We start from the raw sequence: 12,529 nt of genomic DNA, 5'->3' as shown, positions 1-12,529 counted from the left end.
TTAAAGTAGTGTTCTGAATGGTGTTTTTAATTTATACAATATAAGTTACAATGAAAACTTGCCATATCACTAATCAAAATTTGTATTATCTTTTATTTTCAGGTAAGCAAAAGGTGTGATCAAACTGTAGGAATTCTGTAAGTTCGGCAACAATTTAAACTCACGAATGCAGAAACTTTCAGGTTACACGTGCCCCAAAAGATACTTACCCAGTCATTTTCACCCAACGAAGGCCTGACAATGCCCCATTAATTCCCTGCTTAGCATCCCCAAGAACTCGAAGTTAACCCTTGGTGGAGTAGCTCGAATGTAACCAAATTACCCGTGCATAAAAAAGAGAATTGTGGCCACAAAAACTACAAAAAACAAAAAAAAAACAGAGAGCCATGCGGTTCCAGTTTTTAATTAAAAAACCCGACTTGCGAGCTCCGAGCAACGGAGCTCCCCAGAAGTTTTTCCAGCTCTCTGTCTTGAGTATTAATTAACAACTTCCTCTCGGGTTTCTACGATCTCTTGTCTGTTTTTTATTGCCATGCGAATGGTAATAATAATTTTTATTCTTTTTCCTTCTTCCTTTGCCGAAAAAAACTGTTTGCTTAATATTCTGTGGGCACATTTGACCCAAATCAAGCGGTTGCTGACAGCACTGACCCATTTGGCCACAAAAATCAGAAATAGTTTTATATGCATATAAAATCACGTTTCGGTGGTTTTCAGTGTGTGTTTTGTATGAATAAATATCAAAAATGTGATGCAAAATTAATGCAAAACAAATTCATTCAAATCGGTGTTTTGCTTACTTTGAAGAGTATAACAAGGTTTATTTTCATAAGAAATTGACTGAGACAAAATCCTAATTACATATTTAACGGCGAATTTTTGGGAATAAATAAACTTATTCGTTGACTATATCTATTAACTTAACTGAGTCAATTTCATACGAACCGCCGTCTCACACTTTTTCACAACAAATTAGTCAGTTGAATAATCTGTCTCCTAAATTAACCATGCAATGTGAGCAAGTGAAAGTGGCGCATTACATGTGGCGTGTGTCCCACCGGTTAACGTTGCGTATGCGTAATATTTGTCAAAATCAAAAGCCGCGAAAAATGATCATGAGGGAAAACATGAAAACAAGATCCGAAAGCAAATTGATGGCAATTTATGTGCAGAGCCTATCGGATAATTATTATTTACGCATTTATTGGTGCATGAAAATGTAAATTGCGACAAGATCACGAAAGGAGTTGCACTCATAGTAGTAACGCCAAGCACAACAACCGGGCAACCAAGTTTGGTCAGCAAAGAAGCGACAACGAACTCAAGTGCATTAACCTTAAAAATCTTTAGCCACTTAAGTGCAACGCCAACATTTGCAATAACAACAATAACACCAGCAACAGCAACAGCAACAACAATGAAGGGGCATGCGTTTGGCGACAACAACAAGAGTAACAACAAGTTGTTAGCTCGCTGGACCATGATCTTCAAAAACCTGCATCGAAGACCATGTGAAAGAAGCCAAAGCCTCCGAAGCCAGTTTAGCAAGTTTCGGACCCCAGGAGTTCAGGTCTTCGTCTTTGGCCAGCAACTTGTTAGGGATTTTAGCGGCTTTAGCCTCCCCCTCCCTCCAAGTACAATTAGCAAAACTTTGGCTGATTTAAAAACAGCTTGCCAAAGGTTTTCTCCTCGTCTGATTGACAACTTCATAATGAGTTTTCGCCAATAGTTTTGACAGCCATTGACGCTCATTAAGTTTTACGCCCCCTTCCCAATCAATATTCAGACCTTAGCTTGCACTTTCCGCTGTGGAAATTTTGGTTTTATTGAAAGACTGCCTGTCTCGCATTTCCCGACTCATTTACTTTCCATTTTCGTTCGGCTTTTCATTGGTCTGCATTGTACTTTATTTATTCAGCTTTAAATGTTCCAGCGATGAAGAGTTGACAGACCTTGACTTTTAGCCCGCTCTTGTATTTATACTTCCACTTTTCGACTGTTTTTTCCTATGCCAAAGAAAACCTTTCAAATGGAAATTTTGTGACATTTCTTTTCTCAGTTTTCTCATATTTCTTTTGTGAGTTGACTTTGTCGGTGCGGTGCTGTGGTTTTCTGATGATGCTGCACTGCGTTGAGTAGCCCGGCGCTCAAAGTGATATATGGGTTGACTTTAGCCTAAATGGAATGAATAGTTTGCATGCATAATATGTCACTTTCAGGAGTTGTATAACGGAGCTCATCTCGAGTGCCGAGTGCCATAGTACCATAGTGCCATAGTGCCATAACAGTAACAATTGAAGCTAAACCATTTAGGACCGCGCCGAGTAGTTATTATATTTACTTTTTAGTTGCCTAACGGCGATGATCTGCTTAAAAATTTAAACAGCTTTACGGACGCGTTTTAATTACAACTTTGACATTACTTGTACTTTCGAGAATTGCATGTCTAATTGCTTTGCGCTTCGCGAATTTTTGGTACTTGTTTTTATTTTGTATTGCTTCGGTTTCATGACGATTGCCAATTTTTCATTGTTTGAAAGATGTAAGATGGACGAGAAACTGAAACCCAAACTGCAACTGAAACTGCAAAGTCGAAGCTGACTAAGGCGAGTGAATGGATTTGCTACAGCCTTGGCTGGCAAATAAATCAGAAACAAAGGCAAATCCGAGCTGGGGTTTTTAAGCTGGAGTTTGGTGGCTGGTCATCGGAATAGGAATTGGAATCGGAATTTCAATCGTTATCGGTGCACACCAGGTGCGGGTTATGCAACAGCAATAGCCGTAGCAAAGTTCAAGAAATATTGGCACGAGCTTGACTCACCAGAAAAACTGGGTCAAGTTTTTAATGATTCTCCTCGCACACGAAAAGTAAACAAAGAAATTCGCCTGTTCTCTTGGCGGTTGCATAAAAATAAACCTTGCCCAGCCTCAACGAAAAACTCTCGAAACGGTCCAGATTTAAATAAAATTTAGCCATAAAACCGCGATATAAAAGCGCATTTTAATGGCCACAAGCTCACAAGTCTGCTTGTGTGCGCCAAAAAGTGATCAGAAACAATGGATTCGGGATGCTTAAAATAAAATCCCCTAAAAGCGTTTTTATTTTGTCCCTGAATATTTGAGCACATAAGCTTAGCACACCAGGTGCCTTGAAGAGTGCAATAAAAAACACTCCCCAAATAGTTTTTCGTGCGGGATTTCCTCGACTCAGGTGCCACAGCACTCGAAAAACTGTTTTTCCACCCGAGTGGAAAACTGTTTTCCCACCCACCACTCTATATGTGCAGTGAATGGGTTTAGTGTGCAAGCCATGCAATTTGTGGCTTCTACTTTGACTGGAAGCTCTTTACAGATGCTCTGCACGTAATCGATGCCTTCGAAGCCGAACAAGATGTGTATCAATTATTTAAGAGCACCAGCACTCAGTTGGATTCTGTGGAAGAACTTGTTGGATTGATCGGCAAACGGGGGAATTCAGACCAGATGCCATCGCTAATTACCCCTCTTTTGCGACCACGCGACAAGCGGTTCAGTTCAGTGAACCTCTAAATTTGGCATTATAAACAAAAGCCGACACACACGATATAATGTTGTTTGTCATCCGGCAAATATGTGTCTTATACGTTTCGAAAATGTAGTAAAGCAAAGCGCAAACTGTGAAAATTAGCAGTAAAAATAGACGAAAGCCAAATAAATACTATTAAATTTGGCCGATTGATGTGTTTATCTTCGTAATGAACCGCCTGTCCGCGAATCGAAAAACTGGTTCAATGCCCACTTTTAGCTAAGCTCACAAAAATCCCCATTCCCGAAAGATGAGACTAATCATGATAGTCGATGGATGATCGCCGCCAATTTGATAATTTTATGAGACGATTTTTGTATTTTTGTGCACACCCGCCAATTAGTTTTATATTCAAATGTATAATGGTTTTCCTTCTCTTTTTCTGGCAGTTGTCATTCTTGCCATTTCAGTTCACATGCCAAGTGGGAGAATTTTGACCCAAATTCGGCAGGCCTTCTCTCTTATTTTTTGTTTGGGGTAGCTGCAAAAATAGTAAACCAAACAGCGTTTTATGTTAAAAATAGTTCCACGGCAATCAAGGCCAGTCCCAGAATTTCCCAATCAGTTTTCAAGGCAATTGTGGGCCATGTGTCTCCGTCTCCGTTTCAGTCTCCATATGAAATCGAAAGCAATTTCACTTTGACGCCTAATTGTCAAAAAACTGACAAACGACTGTCAGTCAATCAAATGTCAATTGTTTCTGCCTGCGGTTTGCTTTTTTCCTTACTTGTTTTGTTCAGCTTTCTGCCTCTTTCAATAGGCAGTAACATTAGGATTGAGGCACTAAAGGCAGAGGGTTAAAATCTGTAATTGATCTAGTTTGCAGGCTGGTAAGTCGAGCTGGTTAACTAATCGGCCACAAAAGCAAGTGGCACAGGTAATATAATTTACCGAATGGTACGAGAAAACGTATCAGCGGATTGGATTGCACATCACACATACTCGTGTATAGGATGGGAAAATGAAGTATAATATTTAATTAAGAAAAATTATCGTAGAACGAATTTAGCTTATCGATTTTATAGGTCTGAAGATCTCATCTTGCCTTTATATAACAATGCTCGCAGAAGCGGTCTGGGTCATAAAGAAACTATAATATGGTTAATTGTGTTGATCGTGCCTTCGCTCTGTCACTCGTGTATGTTGCTCTTAGTAATTGCTTCAATTATTTTCATATTATTAAATGTTAAAATGCTTTTTGTTCGCTTCTCTCGCAAATTGTGGACGAGTCTATGCTTTTCCCATCTCGACTCGACTCGACTTGACTCGTTTCCTCTACTCTCCTCCCCACTCGGCCCGTCTCGTCTCGATCTCATCATAATCATCGCGATGGCAGCAGCCACATCAATTCATTATGCCGTCTTGGAATCAGGCCTGAAATGGACTGGAAAGGGGGCTTGGGCCATGAAAAACTCTCGTCTCGCTTTGGTTAAGAGTGCTCATGTTCATTAACGCCAAAGTTGAGGCAATTGTCGCGAGTCGTCAACGTCGCTCGGCGTTTTCCTGGCCCCAGTCTGCTGTAATCTGAGCACCACTCCGCACCACCCCGCACCACCATGAACCACCCGTTGGACCCACCAGCAATTGCTCGAGTATTCCATGGCTCATTGTAAAGCGCCAACGCCCCGTGCCCGCCCCCAAAACTACACACACACACAGAAAAAGCCGTAGTTTGTAGTTGCTGGGTTTTGGTTTTTGTTGCTTTGGTTTTGTCAGCTGTCAGCAGATTTTTTCTCCGCTTTCTGTATGGAAAGTGTGACATTTTGATTAGTTGATACATTTTTTTCGGTTTTATTTTATTTTGGTCTGCCCTGAGGCATTGTGATTGAACTTGACGCGGTCTGGAGGGTTAATGAACATCAAGGTTGGGCAGACCATTAACGAGAATTGAATTAGTGGCAAAGATTCTTTTTTGGGTGCTATTAAATTTTGCCCAGCACACAGGCAGACTGGGGTAATTATAGTCTTGTAAAAGTGGGTAATAAAAGGGTGATAATAAGTGTAGGCATTTCATACTCAGCGCTCAAACTGCTTGAGTGATTATGTTGTAGTATATTTGACAAGGTTCACTTGTGACAGTTTTACAGAAATTAATTGAAAATGAACAGATTAGTACAGATTACATATACAAAGTTACTGGATCACCAAGCCCAAAAAGTGGAGCCATACTCCATCTATAATACTCCGCACCGTCTGCCAATCAATCAAAGTCGAAAGGTTACCGGGGATCTCGATCTCCGCCCCAATCTCCACTGCAACGGCTCACTCTCATCATTTTTAACTCTATTTCGAAAACAAATAATCCCCCGTGGCTAATTTCGATTCAGATTGTAACAGTTTTCACTCCGCTTCCTGCATTTTCATCTCGATGTCGACAGACCCATTAACCAAAATCTGCAATGCGCTTGCACCTGTTACACACAGATACTTGGATGTTTATTACTCAATCTGGAATTACATTCGAAGACTTCCGCGACGAGCTACGAAAAATCAACATCAACATCAGATGCATCTATATTTGTGCGCTTATTCCTTTTGTATTTTCCATTTCCCATTTGCATTTGTGGGCAAAGAGAGAAATGCAGTCGACTGTCAAATGAGCGAGTCGAAAGAAAATGGAGGAAAACACACGGCTAATTGTCATTTTCCGACAACAAAAGCGACAACTCCGATCCACTTTGTTCCACCCAAAGCGGGCAGTTGCCATTTGCCAGTTGCCACTTTAAGCGATTTTCACGATTGTTGGGATTGTTGGTGCCGCACAGTTGGGGCCAATAAAACATAATGCACAGAAACACGGGCAATAAAATCCGCTAACCCGATGCACTTGGCCAGTTCCAATCCCCAAAAAGCCCCCCTTTCACGCTTTTGTCTTTGTGCATTCGATAGCCGGTCAAAAGTGTTTCTAGAACGGAAGTTATTAAAATGGTTATTGTTTTTTGCCTTTATCTTTTGCTACCAACCAACCGGTGCCCTTTTCTATTTGTCCCCCCAGATTGGAGGTTACGGCTGGGGAGCTTTTCCGATTTAAACAGTGCATTGACCACCATTACACATACGCCGCGTTGGCCCTTCGCAGCTGGGGGTTGCCGATTGTTCGTTTGTTGTACGTTTAGCGTTGTTGCGTGTGTTGGGGTATCAGGGTTTATATGTCAGGCGCACACCTTGTGGCATCTGTTGCTGTGCTCTTTTTTCTGGCGCTTTGGTTTTTGTATGGGTTGAAATTGTGGCGAGGAATTTACTGGTGTCAGTGATGAAAATAGTTGGAAAATGGAATAGGTTTCTAGAATTCCTAAGAGCTATTAAGTGGATCGGTACAATATTGGTACAATAATAGGGTGGTTGTTATTTTAACATTTAAATTCAAATTTGTATAAGATATTTGAATCCTTTAAACTAATAAATGGATCAAGGAGCTTCCACAAGCATCGACCTATGCCAACTGTAGCACTAACCACCGAGTGGTTCCCCTCTGGTGACGAAGCACACCAAATGGAATCGCCGCCACTTCCGCTCCCCAAGCGGACTCCCTCCAGTTGAAATCTATACGGATTTGTTGACGTTTTGCGCCCGGGGTCATTACTTAGGGTTGGGGTTAGTGGGTCAATGGTTTATGGGGTCACATTTAGGGGGCCTGGGCATGGATAGTTGGCTGCTTAATGCCCGGTTGAGAAAGCATTCCGGTGCCCTAACCAAATTAGGTGGCATGCAATTTGTGGCCTGCTTTCGGCGTACGGAAATAAGCGTAATAATGAAAACTAAATGAAATTCACTTATGTTTCATGTCTGCGCGAAATTAAATGAACAAAAATGTTTATAGCATGTCGCCTGGCTGAGCAGGCTCTATTTTATTTTATTTTCTTTTCTTTTCTTTTTTTTTTTGATATATTTATTTTCTATTTTCGCGGGCTGCCTCGCTTTTCTGGGCCACGCGAGGTAATAGTTAGCCGAAATTTAGCCGGTTGACAAATGATGCTTTACGTATTCCTCGTTTCTTGGTGTGCCACATAATTAAATGGAGTAACGCCCATCTGGGTCACGTGTGCCAAATATCCCACCGAATCGAAGTAGCAGCTCTATGTAAACCATTGCGAATTACTTGAAAAATTTGAGCCTAACATGCATGTTGGCGTTGAGCTATAAAAAATGTATAGAAAATTGTTGCGCATTATGATCGGCATGCGAATGGCAAACATGCATGACCTTTTTGGCAATAATATTAAATTGGCTTTTACGAGTGCTCTTGGATAATGCTTTTGGCTCTAAAAGTTTAATATCCACAATCTAAAAATTATTACAATTGTTATTTTTAAATACGTAACAAACTGGCTAACAACTTTCTGTTTTTTTGAAGCTATAGGTTAATAAAATGAATACTTCAATAAAATTCCATTTACAATCATTTGATCAAAATCATTTTGAATATTTATAGAAGCTTCGAAATTCCACTAATTGTTTTTTCCATCCGTTTCTAGAATTTCCAGAGATCAAAGCCCTTTAATGTGTTTTTTACCCCCAAAACTTCAAAGTGTCAAAAATTGTTTGGCATTTTTGGGCCAAAGGCAGACAAATCAATAAAATCTGATTGAACAATAGATTCGAGTCGTTTTCGATTTCATGCATGCGCCGCTTGTAAGACTATAAAATAAAAACCCTAGACGTGATGTCTTCAAGTCGCCTTTTGCGGTTCCAGTACTTCTACCCAGTTCGCAATCATGAAATATTTGTAAGAAACATCTTTGAATATTGTATTGCTGTTTTGTATGCACACGGGCACGGAATTTTTGGCAGGCGGCACTTGAGGCGTCAAGAAATCAAAAGAAACATTTCAATAAATCAAATCCGACAATGGGGCAAGTTGGGCAACACAATTTTGGACAGCTTATTGACACGTTGAGGCCATCGAGATTCCAAAGCCGAGAGTTGCTAGAATTCCTGCTGGCATTTCGCCGGGGAAGACCAAACTTGGTTGCATCCTCTTGTTGACACTGCCCCAAAAACGATGCTTACAAATGGCAGCACTCCTTGAACAATGTCTGACATTTTGCAGCTGCCATCGAAGGTTTTTCCGATGCAAAAATATAAAATGGAAACGGGAAAAAAGAACTTACTTTACATGAAGATCTGTCGAGTTTGCATATAAATCTTCGCTTCGGGTTTACCCAAAATGATTGCAAGTGTCAAAAGTCAACAAGCAAATGTCACGTTTTGTTGTTTTGTTTTTATTTATTTTTCCCCTCGTCATTATTTTCGTTTTGTTTTTCTCGCTGGTGAACTGAGGGGCATAAAAAAAATTCACCGCCTCAGTAAGAAATTGACATTTATTAAACCATTAAAGGAGAAATTCACATAAAAATCTCAGCAGACTGCGAATTTGGTTTGCCCATAACTAAATGCAGTTGGTGAGTGCATTCATAATTTTGGGCACTTTTTCGGCTCTTAATGATTGAGATGTTTTTACCGCACTTGTCAAAATAAGTCGCGGTAGTAAATTGTCAAATTATTCACATACATTTCTTGACATTTTTATTGCCACAAAAGTTGCCACGCCATCTCCTCTCTCCGCACTTCTCAAGATTGTTAATTTCGGAGACAGGCAACGAAATGTTAACTTAGTGCAACTCAATTACTTTGAGTGGCCAATTTTCCTTTTGTTTTGTACTTCTCTCGTTTGCCGACACTTGGCGTAGAAATTTCAAATTAATGGCTTAATATTTTGTTTTTAATGCTTTGGGTCAGCGGAGCGACAGCATCATCATCAAAGGCGAAATTAGTTGAGCGAACTCTAAGTGGATTATGCAATGGGGAGTAATAAAATGGGTGTTTACCAAATTAAAGCGGGTTTCCTTTCCCCCCATAAAGGAGTCAACTTTCGTTGGATTGACCGGGGAAAATGACCAGGGCAACGGAAATAAATCAATGCGGTATCTCTTTGAATTAAACATTTCGATTTGAAATGCGATCTGATATCGATCTGTCGTTTGGAGGTTTCGCTATTTTGAAATTTGAGTCAACTTGTTCAATGCAAAGTCAAAGTCTCAATGCCAAATCAACCCAAACACACTGCCAGGCAAAGACATCTTCGTAAACTCAAGTCGGAAATTCAGCATTGAGTCTGACATTTGAGGCTCAGTGTCATTAATAGAAATTGCAGACTTTGGGTGGGTGTCAAAGCAATGACAAACGATCCCCAGTGATCTTGACGTTTCTCAATTGGCATCAATGCAAAAGCAAAGCAAAAACGGCGTCATAAAATGTCGATAAATGGTTCGATTGCTGGGGCGTGTAATTGTTGGGCTCACTTACAATTGCCGCCCGGCCATTTTCAATTGATTTGTCATTTAAATCTGGCAGAACAATGCGGACTGGTGACCGTCAGCAACGACACCTTTTCAACGGTCTCTAAATTTAGTCATAATTGTACAACCTTGCCAAGAGCTTAGAGTCGGAAGGAGGGTTCAAAAAACTTTCGCTTATCAAACTTGAAGCAGGCACAACGTGAAACTGGTCCTGACTTTTGATCTTCACGTCTCACTTGGCTTTCTGCGCAAAACGGTTTAGCTCATTCGAAAAATGCAGAGCCAAAAAGTGCATTCAGTGACGGACTGAGTGATTGAGTAGGCATAGTAACTTCAACCGACTTTGGCACAACAATATTTTGTGAAGTAGAGCCTCGAAGTAAGCCTCCTCCGACTGACTCCTCCAAACTCACTGTAAATGTCAGCTTGACGAAGAAAACGAATGCTGTAAATTATGATTTTATGACAGAAAAGTTTTAAAAGCCAATAAATTTAACTGAGCATGCCGAACCGCTGAAGATACAGGGACGGAGGAATTGGTTAGGAAAATAGGAACTAGTCAAGTGGTTACCACCTGTTTTGTAACCCCAGTCAAGCTGCAGTAAGAGAAATTCTTTAGACATTTACGGTTGTAAAAATGTTTAAGGAAATATGAAAATCTTTATGTAAATAGCGTTTTACCCATAATCACAACTTATTTGATAGATATGAACGCAATGGCCTACTTTGAAATCCACCAAAAATGTGTAATACTTCATTACAGTGCACTTTCCAAAAACTTCCTTCATTATGCCTCCATTGATAAGGTTACTTACCAAACAAACCCAAGTTCCCGCTGCACTCAGCCGACGAAGGGGTTGCTTTCGTCCTTCCCAAAAAGGGTTATGATTATTATGCATATTGAGTGTGAGTTCTAGTTTGGGATACCAAAATGCCCTACAACAAACGTTCAAACTGTCAAATGCACAACGAGCCACAAACACGGGCCAAAGAGAAAAAGGCCAATAATTGGCCATGACTTTGGTTTCCGAGTTTTTATGCCTGTCAGCCAAACCGGCCGTTGCAATTGGGGGAATGGGAACTTCGGAGCTGCGGAACTGGGTAGGGTTTCTTGGAGGGCATACGACTTTGTACGACTGCTTCTTTACGACCCTTGTGGAGAAAATATGAATAAAGTTTTTGGGCCCTTTGATGAGACCGCTTGTCGTCGCCCGCCTTGACAATGAAAACTGCTAACTGGTAACTGACAAGCCGGCATTTTGAGTTAGTTATGGCCCATGCTCTGGGCCATGTCACTGATACTTCGGGGGCGTTGCTGTTTACCATTTAACGTTTTATTTATGGTGTGCACTTGGAATGCGCATAGCCGGCCGATTCTATATTATTTATTATTATTATTATATTTCTTTGTTCGCGTTAGTTACCGGAAAAAGGGTTAAAAGTCAAGGGCTTAAAGACCACCTCCTTACTACCAATTCTTATCGTCTTTTACCTCTTTACTTTGCAGTTGGCCCCCTAACAAGCAAAACAAATGCAAATGTGCGCCCCAAAGACATATTACCCCGAAAGTGATCAATAATTGTTTGCCGGAAGAGGAGATACAACTCAACCAGTTAAGCACCGGACTCAGGGTGACTACTCTTTTCGGATTCGATTCTCTTTTGGCTAAAACGACAACTCAGCGAAGTCGACACAATGTTGGATCGATGCGAAATGCCGGTAAGTAGATGGGATCGATTCCGTGCGGGCAGTAAACAAATCGTTAACAAGCTGGGATTTCTGTAAATAGGTTTTGTTTGTATCCGTACTATTCAGCATTACGAAATTTGTATGTTATTTATTTTCTTAAAATCACACATTCTATTGGGAATTTACTGTCAAGACTGTATTTGATATATTTGTACATGTAAAATATTCTCACAAGTATAAGAGATCGTGTAAATTTCACGAAGACCAATTTACCACAATGAAATGGGGAAAGATACGCAAACGTATTGTAAATAAGGCATTTAGCCAGAAAGTATGCTTATTTTTGCGCCACGGAGTCACTGGCTATGAGCTTCTGCAGTCCGACCTCGTTTGCTGCCCGGGAGTATGCTGCACAATATGAATCCTCATCCGAACTTTACTAATGACCTAACTCCTTATTCCCCCATGCAGATCCAGCTGGACAACGAGAAGTTGCGACGGGATGTCAGGTTGTCGGGCTCTCGACTGGATTTGCCACAACTCTGCAATGGATCGCGTCGGTTGGATGGCCACAACAACCATGTGGCTGCCAATGAGACCACGCTCACGACGACATCCCTAAATGGAAATACGAATGGGAACGGCAGTGGCAACAGCAACAACAACAACAACAACATCGGATCGCCCGTCTCCTCATCGACCACAAACAGCAGTAATGGCGGCAACGAGCGCGGCTCCTCCACAAAGTCCAACAGCAGCAGTGGAAGTGGCAGCTCGGGAAACTCGGCCAGCAGCACGGGAAGTGGCGAGCTGAAGTGCAACACGCCCATGACGCCATCTGGTAAGCAGGAACATCACGATTAACCCTTTGATGTCAGCCATTGCTCAATGAGTTCGTCACCATAAAAACAAACCTTTTTTTTGGTTTATGCCTAGATTATTGTTCATAGAGTATTAAAGGAAGTATTTAATTATT

The 12,529-nt window shown here is 41.0% G+C and overlaps 1 protein-coding gene across 5 annotated transcripts in view; it reads left to right on the top strand.

Moving 5' to 3' along the window:
- Nucleotides 1–12,529, top strand: part of LOC120447077 (dual specificity tyrosine-phosphorylation-regulated kinase 2) — a 50,138-nt gene that overhangs the window by 25,099 nt on the left and 12,510 nt on the right. For 4 of the 5 annotated variants that reach the window (XM_044005945.1, XM_039628472.2, XM_044005946.1 and 1 more), the window contains 2 exons: nucleotides 11,372–11,583; nucleotides 12,025–12,394. In XM_044005945.1, coding sequence (XP_043861880.1) covers nucleotides 11,560–11,583; nucleotides 12,025–12,394 — 394 coding nt within the window. In that variant the 5' untranslated portion in view covers nucleotides 11,372–11,559. Of the gene's footprint in view, nucleotides 1–11,371; nucleotides 11,584–11,762; nucleotides 11,957–12,024; nucleotides 12,395–12,529 lie in introns of those variants that run through there. The other variant, XM_044005943.1, reaches the window with a different exon arrangement.

This window comes from Drosophila santomea, chromosome 2L, assembly GCF_016746245.2.
Source record: "Drosophila santomea strain STO CAGO 1482 chromosome 2L, Prin_Dsan_1.1, whole genome shotgun sequence".
Taxonomy (NCBI): Eukaryota; Metazoa; Arthropoda; class Insecta; order Diptera; family Drosophilidae; genus Drosophila; species Drosophila santomea.
The sequence above is the reverse complement of the archived record's forward strand: the minus strand, read 5'-3'. Positions and strand labels throughout refer to the sequence as shown.